The 14,513-nt window shown below is 36.4% G+C and overlaps 1 protein-coding gene across 4 annotated transcripts in view; it reads left to right on the forward strand.

The window, feature by feature from the left end:
* Positions 1–14,513, forward strand: part of LOC113051367 (transcription factor 12-like) — a 111,333-nt gene continuing 96,820 nt past the window's right edge. For 2 of the 4 annotated variants that reach the window (XM_026215051.1, XM_026215052.1), the window contains exons 1-3: positions 2–200; positions 1,093–1,185; positions 1,514–1,586. In XM_026215051.1, the coding sequence (XP_026070836.1) occupies positions 1,114–1,185; positions 1,514–1,586 (145 nt within the window). In that variant the 5' untranslated portion in view covers positions 2–200; positions 1,093–1,113. Of the gene's footprint in view, positions 201–1,090; positions 1,186–1,513; positions 1,587–14,513 lie in introns of all 4 variants that reach the window. The other 2 variants (XM_026215050.1, XM_026215049.1) reach the window with 2 other exon arrangements.

Here is a 14,513-nt window from a genome sequence, read left to right on the forward strand (position 1 = left end):
TTCAGACGTCACCGTTGTGCTTCGGTTATCGCCAAGCAAAAATGTCTGCCTAAGGGAAACTCGCAAGTTATATAGTGGATATTTGTCATATACAATCGCAAGAGATACCGATTTCATTATCTGTCCGACGCGAGACAAGGATCCCCACGCCGTCACTGGCACACCCGATCGCCCTAGTTGGATTTTTGACAACAAAAAAGGTAAAATATTGCGCAGAGTTTGCGAGAGGTCTCGGACTGGGTGAAAGAAGTTGGATAGAAGAAAAGACGGGAGCCGATTTTGGAGCGAAAGGGGTCGGCATTCGCTTTAACATTAGAGTTTGACATCTCACTGTTCATTCTCCACGATAAAACGTGGGTTATGTCAGTGCCAGGGGTCGAATTTTGCGTAATTGTTTCATGGTCGCACCACTAATGAATAGGTTAACTGGCAATTAGCGAACAACAACAGCAGCAGCAGCGTTGTTTGGAAGTAGCCATCCATTCTCCTGTAACGCAACAACAAATGTGTGTGGCAGCAGATGTTTTGACAGCGCATGTGAGTTCATTGTAAGCTCGAGACTTTTGATACACTGAAGAAACAAACACATTCAGGTGAAAAATGATGCTGCGGGTCCATGTGCGTGACACCGTCGAGCACAGGGTCTTTCTCAACATGTCCACGTTTGGTCATCCCTAAACAAAAACACTATTAAGCCTGTTTTCTAACATTATAATAACACATTTTTCCACGGTGTCACCTCATGTCATGCGTTTGCTATTGTTTACAGAAAGAAATACGGTAACCCTGTCTGAAACTGTCAATAATACGAGGCTGGGGAGAGGAGGTCTTGGCTCTTTCTTTTAGGAGCTTTTTATTTATTTATTATTATTTAATGGACAACACATAGGTTTTGATCAAGGGCATCCAGGTCCTTCGATTGCCCTTGTTTTGGAAGAGCGCAAAGTTAGTTCTGCAAAGGACTGGAGAAGGGGATGTTTAGCAAATGTCAAGCTGCGGATGTTCTCATTTGCATAAGCTGTTCTGGGTAGCTTGAAGCTTCAGCGCACACCAGGCTCTCAGATTGAGGGGAATGATGCTTGTGTTTTGTAGATTTAGAAAAGGATCGTAAGGATGAACCCTCAGCAGCGGATTGCCGCTATCGGGACGGACAAGGAACTGAGTGATCTGCTGGATTTCAGCGCGGTAAGACATTCATCAGTTATTTTACTACTACACGACTCTCTTCCAGCTGTTGTCATTGGTTCAGTCACTCACTTGTGAGATACGCATTATTAGAGTTTAATTACTTTTTATGTTTTGCATTTTTGTACAATTTTCTCCCAATCGCATGAAAATCAAAACAAAAACATGTATACACATTTTTTATATACATATTTTGAATATGTAAACACGCACTTGTTTTTTTTTTTTTTTTTGCACGTGAATTTTTGTATTCATTAAACATGAGACACTGTCTGTGTAATGTTAGTACCACACTATTTCAGAAAAATGTTTGCATGTCTTCCCATAGATGTTTTCACCACCTGTAAACAGTGGGAAAAACAGGCCGACCACTCTTGGAAGCAGCCAGTTCAGCACAACAGGTAGGACTTCCTGTGGAAATCCTTTAATGAAAGATTGTCTTCCTCTCACACTGTCTGGTCTCCTCCTCCTGAAGTCTTGTTGCTGTTGATTATAGAAATGAATTTTATCCCAAGGTGTTTTTGATTTCGGTTTTTCTTGACTAATAAGGAGCAGGCAGAGAAGGGTTCAGTAATGCCACTAATGGAAATCAGATACATCCACTGTTTTAATTAAACTGAAACGAAAGGCACTACTTTTGTTAACTTTACATACATGCATTCATCATTGCTTTTCTTTGACTTCACATTATATATATATATATATATATATATATATATATATATATATATATATATATATATATTATATACTGTATGTTTGTGTACTTAGAGTCCCTGTTAATATAAGAATCCTGTCATAGGTGACTACACGTTGCTGTAAAGATCATCCATTGTCTAATGTGCCACAGAAGAAGGAAACAATTGAGCATTATTCCATCTCAATGCTTGTTTTATGTAAAGCAACAAAGCAGAGCCCTTGTTACACTCATCTGCTATCTAGAGACACACTTTAGTGGATTACTGAATAGCAGCATTGCAGAGACTGCTTTTCAGAATGTTTTATAAAATGCATCAAAATATATCTATAATAAGTGTAAATGATCAGTCTTTGGCGTTGAAGTGCTATGATGCTAAATGTGGTAATAACATCTTTTGTTTGTTTGATGCTCCTGAGACAACTTTCTCAAAACAGCAGTGTTTCAGAGATGGTTTGGAAAGGCTGTGGGGCATTACTTCAAGCACTGGCAGAGATTTGTGTGTGCGGAGCATTAAGATAGATGAGAGATCCCATTTTGCTGTATCCATCTATGCTAGATAATTTAATATAGTTTGGCATTCCTGATTATCAGGTGACCTATATCAGGTTAAATATCTGGGGATGGATTCATGAAAATCTTCTTAAGAAATAAGTTTAGATCTGCTGCAGCAACAAGTCTGTGTTGTGCTTTAGCAGCTTCTACAGGTAAAGATAACTTAAGGCTATCCTTTGATGTGTCCTTTTTTTATAAAACAATTGTCAAAATATTTAATGCATTACTTAATTATCATACCATTAATAATTAACTTAACTTGTAGTTACGTATATAAATAATTAACACTACTAGGCTGTTGGTGTCAGGGCTTATAGCAGAGTAAAAAAATGATAAAAACGTTTATAACTTATAATAACTTTATAAAAGGTTTTAAAAGTGTTTAGTAATCTAGGGTTTTATTTGTGGGTGGGGTGCGGTTTTTGACCTTTTTTTATTACCCATGATGAGTTTGCAACAATGAGAAATTAATAGAAACAAAAGATGGGAGACTTGAATTTTGTATTGTATTTTATTTGATTTTTTAAATGGAAATGATTATGGTACTCTGAATGATGTTAATTAAGCATAACTTGTATTGTATTGTACTGGTAATCTGCATGTGTATTAGGTTTTGATAGTGGAAATGTGTGCTAAGGGTTTAGTCATGTTTCTCGCTAATCTGTCAGACCTTTGTAAAGAGCAGGCCTTTTGGGAATGCCGTGATATGCCCTCTGTTTCATCCACTGCTCGGCAAGGCATGTGTCATCTGTCTGATAACAAAATTCTCTTTTGTTGTCTCCAATACTGTTTTTTCTCATGTCGTAGCCACTGTGTTATACAGGCATGAGGTATTGTGCAAAGATAAATGTCCTTGGCTTTTTCTAGAAAAAAAGCAGTTGAAACCGACCCACCAAGAAGCATTTAAAACAATAGTGGAACAGTGCCATTAGAGGATATTTCTGCAGACACAACTCTTCCTCTGTTAGACCTCACCCAGTGCCTCTTCTTGTGAGGCAAAAAATTCAATTAATTGCAGGTCAAGTCAGTTCATAAATTGTATGAAATGGTCACACATGAAAATGCATACACTTCCATTCAAAAGTTTGACATCAGTAATTTTATTTTTATTATTATTATTTTTTTTTACTTTTATTTAGTAAGGATGCATTAAAAGCATCAAAAGTGACAGTAAAGATATTTATACTGTTACAAATGATTTCTATTTCAAATGACCGCTGTTCTTTTCTGAATGGATAATATATGGGCAAGAAATCGGAACACAAGGAGTCAGTGGCGTAGCCAGGGGAGGGGCCATGGGGGCACTGGCCCCTCCTGAAAACTGATTGGCCCCCCAGTGTGCCCCCACCCTTCTACTTGTCTGTCACTCACAAATTCAAATTATAATCTTTCAGTTTAGTAAATAACTCATGATTGCGTCGCGATGCTTCTCAACGAGGACCAAGAATAGCGAGCTGCTCTTTTCCAACGAAAAAAGCACCTATTTTAAATAGCTTATGTTTTTCAATTAGCGAGTTGTTGCAGTGCAAGAAGTGTTTGGTACTAACGTTAACGTCTTTCGGTGTTAGACAGACCAGGTTCGATGACGATGTTATCTCCTAGAGCAGACCAAGATGCGAATCATTATATTTACTATGCTCCTCTGATGCTGAATGTAAAAGGGGTTTACTGCGTTACGATTTACTTTTTTTTTTCGGCCGAACGCTCCGATATAGGCAACAACGCAATTTAAAGCAATGGTTTTTAAAAAAAACTATAATAGCAATTCTAATAAAGTCATTATTGAATCATGCAGTCGATTGGCGACTTTTTTCATTCAAGTGAGGTGGCAAAACACCTCAAACAAATCGTGTAATGTTTATCTAACGCTCCACACTTGAGACTTTTTTTCTATATGGGTCTATAATGGGTGAGACACATGCAAAAACATCGTTTTTTTTTTACTGGTCAATTTTGAGATTTGGGGCTGTTTGTCTTCAGTAAAATGTCTTCTTTCAGACTTGTGGTGAAAAAAAGTCCAAAATACACATATAGGTCTTTATTTTTCTACACCTTTAGTTTATTTGCGTCTGTAGATTCCTAATAAATTCAGTTGCCGTTCTAAATCACCATGGTGCTCCGCGATTGCTGTCTGCACCCTGGAAAGCTCTCTCTCTAGCTCTCTCCCTCCCTTCACAGAAGTTATTGACAAAACGTCATTTGATGACACCCAGAAACATTCTCAAAAAAATCATACATAATTATTTAATGCATGATTAAATAGCAAAATAAATAACTAATACTAAAATAACACTGGACTAATTAAGCTATTCTAAACTGTTTTATAGGATCCACATTTTTTACATGTTAAATTAAAGCTACCTTTTTGAACAAGTAGCTTTCCAACAAAGTATGGATATATGATATTTTTAAATCAATATGCTCAAGATTAATTAGCCTTGACATAAGTTGATTTTGTTTATTCATCAATGCAAATTTACTGCAACTGCTGCTATGCAAATTGAATGGGATGTGGATAATAAACAAAAACATATAATGAAATTATATTAAATTTATATTAGTTATATTAATTAATTAATTGTGTATTTATTTCTATGAATTATTAATGTTATTCTGCATTTATATAAATAAGGCTATTATATATATATTATATAAGGCCATTATAAATAAATTATATTATTATTATTTGTGAGTTGTACACTATTCCTACATTGGATTATTTTATTTATTACAGTTTTTCTTTCACTTTTGTAAAGTGAAAAGTTAATACAAATTGTATTTGATTTTTTTTTTTAATTTAGAGCAGTGAATACCTGCTATTAAAATATAATAGGGTATCACTGTTTATTACTGATTTTAAAGGTTACTGAACTCTTGAAATGATTTGGATATACAGTTCAAACAACACAAGATTGGCCCCTCTGTATTAATCGTGGCCCCTCTTGTGCCCCCCAGTTGAAAAAATCCTAGAATCGCCCCTGCAAGGAGTGCTCCCTTTATCAGCACTGAAAAGCTGTTACTCATTTCAGTTAATAGCGCTATTAGAAAGTTCCATTCTAATCAATGAATCCCTCTACACTGCACAATTAATCTCTTATTTACAGTCTACTCTTTGTTTGTTATAATGAGCGGAAGTTTTCAGAAATCAGTACTGAACAGAACTTTGACCTTTTGAGTGGTCAGTGGATCTGACAGTCATCTCTCATTGGCCACTGCATTTAAGAAATCAACAGATATTTCTGTGATTGGCTACAATGTTCAACACTGCAAACACACATTGTACATAGAAACCTTTGATGCTCTCCAGAGCGCAAACACAGATACTACTGTAGTCTGCTGTGAGGTGGCTGGCACTTACTTTTATTTTGTTGTTTAGTTTATTTTGCTATTAAAGTTATGTTTGCCGGTCACCGCTTATTCTTCCCTGATCCGAGGGTCGTGACCCAGGGTTTGAAAACCACTGCGGTAGTGTTCCTTGGTATAATTTGAATTCATTATTAAAATACGAGAACATTCTAGATTTATTTATTTATATTTTAGATTTCCAGAATCTTTTTTATTTTTTTTTCTATCATGCTTTGTCAACAAAGCTGTCTGGAGTTTGGCTTCACTCTGAGCTTTTGAACTCGTACCTGAAGACATCCTCAAAGAGTGAGCTGAGAGGAAACCTCAGACATCACTGTCCTTATTGTCTGTGGATTAGAAAAAGGCTTTATCTACTAATTAATAATTAATGAGAGGGGAGGAATCTGTATGATTATTATTCACAGTGGTATTCACTGTAAAAGTCTCTGAACTCAGAAAAAGCCTCAAATATTAAGATAATTTCAGGCTAGGAAAATAAAAGTGCCCTGCTGTATAAGAAAGATATTAAAGGTGACAAAACCTCACTTGAGCACAGCTTATCATCAAAGGCTTCTCAGCGGATTTGAGAGTTTTGTTTAAAACAATGACGGAGTCTCTCCCATTTAAGCTTGCATTTGTTTCAGAATGGATTATTATTTCAAATACGCTCCACATCTATAACCACCAAACAGGCTTTCAGTAGTTTCGGGTAAAGAAACGAACCTGTTATGTTTCTGAACTCCGGAAGCCATTGTCTCCTGAGACTCTCTCAGTCAGCTTCTGTTTCTGATGTTTCTATATTCATATCTCCTTTTTTTATTATTATTTATTTTAATACAAGCTTGCGCTTTCAGGAACATTCAGTCTTAACTAGGGATATGCCGGTATCAAATTTTTCTGTTGCGACTAATTGCTCATGCTTTTATCACGGTATACAGTATTATCACGGTATTGATATTTAGTTTCAGAAAGGGGTCATAAAACAGTATAACAGGTTAAAAAACTTTTTTATAACTAAAGTCACTGAACATTTAAATTCAATAAAGCAATACAGAAAAATATATGAAGTTAAAAGTTTTACACCGATTAATGTGCAAAAGAACTAGAAAGACCAATAGGTATCACTTTACAATAAGACTCCATTAGTTAAGCAGTGACATTCACAATGAGCAATAGATACATTTGCTACAGAAGTTATTAATCGTTGTTAAAAAAAAAAAAAAAGTCTTAGTTTATGTTATCTCATTAAATAACACAGTTGTAACTTGATTCTAACAGTAGAGGTGCTCCGATCACGATCGGCCGATCGTTATGCGTATCTCCTCAGTAAAGCCGGTTCTCTAATCAGCGGTTAATTCCATCAGGTGCGTGATTTCACATAGAGCAGCTGTTACTACACAGAGCCGTTGTTAATAGAGAAGATGCGCAAATCACGTTAATTTTCAGCGTTTATTGGCCCATCTTCTCAGTTAACAACGGCTCTGTGTAGTAACAGCTGCTCTATGTGAAATCACGCACCTGATGGAATAAACCGCTGATTAGAAAACCGGCTTTACTGACGAGATGCGCATTAACGATCGGCCGATCGTGATCGGAGCACCCCTATCTAACAGCGTGCTATTAAATATTGGAATACCTAAGATTAATGAATGTTCAGAAGAATTTTTAATTTGCGGTTTGTTAACTAATGAATTAACTAATGTTTACTAATGAAGCCCTAATGTAAAGTGTGAATTAACAATAAAGAATTAAAACTCTAGGGCATGTTGTAGTCCAGATTAAAATGAAAAATAAATATAGCCTATTAAGTCTAAATATTCCAGTATTTGGCTGTGATAAACACTATTGCAAATCCACAAATTTGAATGGCTATTTAAATATGTTTTAGAAAGTAGTGTAGCTGCTTTATTTATGGGGTTTCCAGAGTAAGCGCTGATTTTGACCAGCTGATGGGAATGGTATTCTTAAAATACATTCCAAATTCGGAATAATCTGTAATATATAATTAATATATAATTATTCACGGTATTTAGAAGTGCCCACGATAACAATATCGTGCATATTAATTACTGTGATATATATCGCATTTCCGAATACCGGCACATGTCTAGTCTTAACACCAAGCTTGCTAGATTTAACAGGCAGAGTTGTATTTTGTAAAAATTTTTGTAAAATTTTCTGACATGTATGATCTATATATGTGACTTTATATGACTACATATATATGTAGTCATATGTGTGTGTGTGTGTGTGTGTGTGTGTGTGTGTGTACGTATGTATATACATACAAGTGCCGGTCAATTTTCTGAGATACTGAATTTTGGATTTTCCTTAGTTGTCTGTTATAATCATCAAAATTGAAATAAATAAACATTCGAAATATATCAGTCCGTGTGTAATGAATGAATATAATATACAAGTTTCACTTTTTAAATGGAATTAATGAAATTAACTTTTTGATGATTTTCTAATTATATGACAAGCACCTGTGTATATATACTGATATAGATATGTAGAGTTAATTTGCAAAAACAGACCTTGTTTTTAACAATTTTCAGAAATCATGTTTTTAAATTGTGCATTCCAATCAGACTCCATTTGGGTTATTTTGACTAGGTTAAAAAACACATAACAAACAGCTAACTAATACAATAAAACACAATAAAAACACAATAACATAAAAACATGATTTTTTAAAATTAGTGTTCTCAAGGATTTATCTGTTTTCGCAAATAAACTACTCATACATGAACATTCATACAGTAATCTTGTAAAAAATATTTTTTTGGAAACTGCAATTCTTTTTTTCAGGATTCTTTAATGAATAAAAAGTTAAAAAGAACAGCATTTATTCCAAATATAAATCTTTTCTAACAATATAAATCTTTACTATCACTTCTTAACAATTTAACATGTCCTTGCTGGATAAAAGTTTTAACTTCTTTCAAAAAAGGGAAGAAAAATTTACTGTCCCCAAACTTTTGAAATGTAGTGTATATTGTCAGAAAAGATTTCTATAAACTTCTTTTAACTTTTTATTCATCAAATAATACAGAAAAAAAGTATCACAGGTTACAAATTTTTTTTATGTATATATAAATAAATCTGTGGGAAAATATATTATTTAAAAAAGCCTCAGTGTGTTTTAGTGAAGGACCTCTTCTCTCTGGCAGGAGGCTGTTTATTTTTAGCTTTCCTGCTGCTTGCTCTGTGAACCATTGGGCCACGTTGCACATGTGATGCCGTCAGAGCAGTGGCTTCCTCTGGCAGGCTGGTGCTGCCGCGGCAGGGAGAGTTCTGGGACGGTTTTTTGGACATGTCGTGCATGTGTCTCAGGTCACCTCATGGTTTGGTTCTGGAAGATCATGCTGTTGCCATAGTGATCAAGGCCCTTTGAAGGCAGGTTACTTGGCACGGCCTGTGCATCTTTTCCAGCGTTTCAGCAAATCTCCCCCAAACAGCAGATTTGTTGCCATTTTTTATGATTGATTTGGATTTAAGAGGGAAAAAAACAACAACTTTGATGTGAGTTCAAAGAATGGAAATGAAACTAGGGCATATGTAGATTATTGTTATTCTTTGTGTGATAAATACATTTCTTGTGGAGGACAGCTGTGTTTGAAACAATGAAGGGATGTTGTAAACTTTCACATCTGTTCTGGAGCAGTCTGCTGGATGTCTCAGGTGTGTCATTGGAAGTTATGTTCAAATAATGACAACAGGGAAGTAATGCACAGGATTTCTAGAAGTTGGTTTCTTTTGTGCTTTGTGACAAGTAAACAATGAGATTTTCAGTAACATTTTTAAGTGCGCACAAGCTTTCCAGTTTATATAGTAAGTTCTGTGTTAACTAACCTTAAATGCCTGGAAGACCAACTAAGTCATGTAGGCCATTTGATTTGCCAAGGCTGTTTGCATATTTTTGCAGTTCTTCCTTTTAAGTGCTTGAAATCCTTTGTTGTGGGTGTACTGGATCCCAGCAGCCTCTAATTCTCTTTTACAATTAGTCTTCAGACTGAAGCATTGGCAGAATATCGTCCTGAATAACACCACGTACGCCACACTCACACTTGGAAAGGTTCTCATATACCCTTCTGAAGGACATGTCTTTAATATTTTGTAATAACTATAACATATTTCTTACAGGCTTTAGTTTGATATAAGGTATAACAAGACAAGTGGAGAGAGATGGGTAGCTTCTGAGAGAGAGAGCAAGAGAGAGAGCGAGACAGAGAGAGGGGAGGTAATGGGTTGGGATCATTGTTTTGATTCAATCTTGACTTTAAAATACAGTTGTGACTTCCAAAACCATTAATGTGTACTTGGCAGTATGAAAAATAAAACTTTTATTTATTATTATTATTTATTTAGCTTTTATTTACCAGTACTTTTGACAACTCTAGTACAAAACAAAGCTTGTTTCCTGTTGCCTCACATTTTATGGAAGCGTTGAGGGAGTGTAATGTCTTATGGTAATGCAGCCTCTCTGATATTCCTTCTTGAAAGTGCAAGGCCACAACCAGCTTAGTTGGGGAATGGGGTACAGGGTTTTTGCGAAAGCCTTGCATAGTATATTTGTATTTGCATGCCATCAGTGAGATAAGATACCCGGGCTATAAGGTTTTTTTGCAGAATAATTAACCTCCTTGGTATCTGTGCGTGTGCTATGCTTTATGGTGGTTGGATGGAAAGGCTAAAGCACATTAGACTGTTTGTGTTTTTTCCTGTTTGAAAGTGAGTGGAGAATGCATGTTGACAGTCATAGCTGTATTTAGCCTCAGGCCGAGCTCACGCTAATGTTAGCACTCTAGCAGCCGCTGAGCTGATGGTGAGAGTCCTAGCGGAAGGCATCTTTATCCGTACACTTCCCTTTTTCTTTCATCATCTTCGTCAGATGCGGAAAACTCATAATAGCCTATTTGTGTCGTTAGCAAATTAAAAGGCTTGCATTTCAACAACTTTTATGCTTCAGCAAGAAGCCAGGTTGTGAAATTCTGAACTGTTGTTTTATTTGGGCAATGATGAGTAACTGTGAAAGGGGGTTTTGATATGGAGGGGGAAATCCCTGGAGTTATTAATCCCAGTCAGAGCTGAAGGGCTGTGGGCGGAGCCACATCATCCTTTCTTTATGAGAGATCAACTTTCCATCACATTCCAATTTCATTACATATCTAAACCAAGCCCCACTGTATGTGGAAACCAGATTAGGGCGCTGCAAGCTTAAACCGTACCTCAGAATTCAATTTTAAAGTATTTGCCCAGGACCCACAGAGGCACCTGAAATATTTTGCAGGTGCATCCATAATATCTCCCTACATGCCCATCAGTACTAATTCAAACAACACTTATTGCAGAAATATCATCATGCTTGTCCACAATATGAATCATTGCTACTCTCCTAATCTTTTAATTTCTTTTCATTATTTGTCAGGCTTTCAGTTAAAGAGCCTATGTCTAGTATACACTCAAAGAAGTTACTGTACACTGTGATATAGTACATTTTGCCTTTGGTGAAACATTTTTACACTTAAAGATTTGGATGAATGTGAATAGAGAATTTAATTAAATCTGAATAACTATATTCTGTAACCATAACAAATAAAACTGAGTACCCTACGAGTTAAGGTACCTCGGATCATTTGAGAAAATGGATTTAAAAAACAATATTTGTGAGTAATGTGAACTTATTTCATTTGAATCCACTAAAAAGAACACATTTTATTTTGCAGATAGCAGACTAAGGCCCCGTCCACACAGAGATGCGTTTCTGTGAATACGCAAAAAATTTTTATCGGATAGGCATTTCGTCCACATGGACCCAGCGTTTTCATCAGGTGAAACCGCTATTTTTTGAAACCGGGGCCCAGAGTGGATACATTTGAAAACACCGTCTTTGCGTTTTCGTCTGGACGACTAATCCGTATATTTTCTGAAACGATGACGTCATCAACCCACGTCTCCCCCCTAGTCAGACACCTCTACGTCACTTAACAGCAAAACAAACACTGAACGATTGTCTTTTTATTGACTAACATTAACACTGATTAATAAATGTATTGTGCCATGTTCATTTGTGTACCACGCGCAAGGTTTATGAGCATAGTCCAAGTCTTCTTCTCTGTTTTTAGTGTATCTCTGTGGCAGAATTACAGCACCACATACTGGTCTGGCATGTATACTACATCATTATGCGGTTTCGTGTGGACGCGGATATTTCTTGAGACGACGAAAAAAAAGATCGGATTGGGGTAAGCTCCGTCTCCGTGTGGATGGGGCCTAACAGAGTTCCTCTTATATTAATCCTGTTCAAAAACACAAACATCACTTAATTCCAAGTTGATAACAAGCCTTTTAAGTATATCTTAAAAATATAATTTGCTAGTCCAACTAGCAACTAGATGTATATTTTAGACACAATTAGCTGTTGGATGTTTTGGTATTTATTATGCCTCGTCCAACTCAAATGGTCAAATAAGTGTAATTCAGAGATTTTAAGGCAGTAAAGTATGTAAAATGGCACTGAATTAATTTTTAGAGTGTATGCTCAAGTGGGCTTTTAAAATGAATTTTGTGTGTGTGTGAATCATAATATATCCCAGTTTTTGTTCTTTTAACTCCTGTTCTGAGGGTCATTTTGCTTTGATGCCCAAACAGCCTGTAGCCGTTCACACTCCGCCTGGCCCGGTGCGCACCAGCAGGACTGCTTCAGAGAGTGAGCAGACTTCCACTGGGAATAAGAGAGCAGATATTTGGCATGAGTGGGTGCATAATGACCTTTTTGATCTCTCAGTGTCCCTGTGGTTTTCTGGGCTCTCTGAGGAGATGGCACAGCGCTGACTGTATGAACTGGCCCATTTGGTCCACTCAGCATGATCCACTGGGATTGAAGTTATGTGTCCTCCTTTGAACAAAAAAAAATCCTTATTAAAAATGAGAGAGTATCAGATCTTTTTTTTTTGTTTAGTTTCAGACCCATGGCACAGCAGTCAGGTGTTAAGAAGTGATTATTGTTCTAGTAATGCAGGTTCTTGTTCAGCTTGTGAGGAGTTCTGATTTTATTACTTTACATTCCACTCTCTCTTCTCAATATACTGTTTTTTATAAAAAAAAAAATTCTGTTTTAGAATTTTCTATTAATAATTGAGGATTATAAATACTATTATAAAAATATATATGTATTATTAATATGTGCATTTTTATTATAATTTATATTTCAGTATTATATATATATATATATATATATAATATTATTATTATTATATTTATTTAAAAAAATATTATTAATTAAAAGTTTATTAAACATTAAATATCACGTTTTAACCCCTCGCATGTTTACTGAAAAACTTTGACCACTTTGAGCGATAAGAGTCGGGTTAGAGCAGTTCGGCCAGGCTCAGCCCTGCTGTGCAGGTGGTGAAGTGGGCCAAAATAAGATACTCCTTCATGCCGACTCGCACTCGGTCAATAAACACCTAGTTCGTCATGTAAAGAACATAGCGCCGTTGATGGGGTCACCAATATACACTCCAATCTAGAGCGAGTGAGCCGTGTCCTGATACTTCTATCAGGATTTTCATTTTAGAAGCACAAAACGCTGGTTGTGAGAAACATTGTAGTGCGGGTCCTAATCCTCTGTAGTAGCCAGCTCAGACTCCCTCTGTGTATAGATTTAGCCGCAAACGCATTTGCGCTTAACATGGCTTGGTATTTTTAGGACTGAAGTTTGAAATTATAATTTTTTTTCTATCCTCTGTCCTACTGTGCAAAATACCAATCAAATTGAAGTTCAATCTCTTCTCTTGAAAAAGACTTGAGGATTAGTGTATATGCTCGTTTGTCTTTTGAAGGATTTGGAGTCGTAAATTAAAGATGATGTACTCCGGCCGAAGCTTTTGCAAAGCTCTCCATTTTGGATTGTGGAGCCTTGCGCTTGTTTGTTACTATGGTAATTACTGTGATGACATTGTTTTCATTTAATGTATGGAAATTGTCACATTTTCAAGTCCTAGTGTCAAATTGAATGATCTATAATCCAGTCATCATGATGATAAATGTTTAGTGTGTTCTTGGTTGTCGTGGAAAGATTGCAGCACTTCTCTTTACCTTGCAAATAAGTCTCCGTGTGTTTTCCCTTGCTCAGGGTCAGAGAGAGTTAATCAATAGAAAGCTAGCATGTGTTATGTAGCCCATGTCATTTTGGCTCGGTTCTCCCAGTGAGTGATGGGATCTCTAAGGGCAGTGGTCATAAGCTCCTATTGGCTATCAATCAGTTTATTACATCATTAATATCGCTCTGTCGTTTCCTTTTACTCCTCTTCATGGGCGGATAAGTGGTTTTCTTTATGTCGGAGTACCCTTGACTCTGATCTGACATGAAGAAGGATGACCAGGGATGCTGGTTTTCTTGTGGAGGACAAGAGCGGTATGAGGCCATGCTGCTGGTTTGGCAGTGCTTTCTTTTGGGCTTGGCTGTCATGAGCTTCCCTGCCCTGCCAGCCCTAGAAGAACCCTCTGTTCCTCCAGCAGACCCCATGAGAGAATGACATCTGTGATGGTTTCAAGGTCCTGATTCAAGGTGGAGAATAAGCGGTTTTACTCAATCTCCATTACGAAGCATATTGCTCAACCCAAGCTCATTGGAAAAACATGCCTGTGTGAGGACATTTCTGCAAAATATTACGTAGCTTCTCGCATGTTTCATGACGCATTCAAAGTAAAAAAAAAAATGCGA

Source organism: Carassius auratus, chromosome 32 (assembly GCF_003368295.1).
Source record: "Carassius auratus strain Wakin chromosome 32, ASM336829v1, whole genome shotgun sequence".
Lineage (NCBI taxonomy): Eukaryota > Metazoa > Chordata > Actinopteri > Cypriniformes > Cyprinidae > Carassius > Carassius auratus.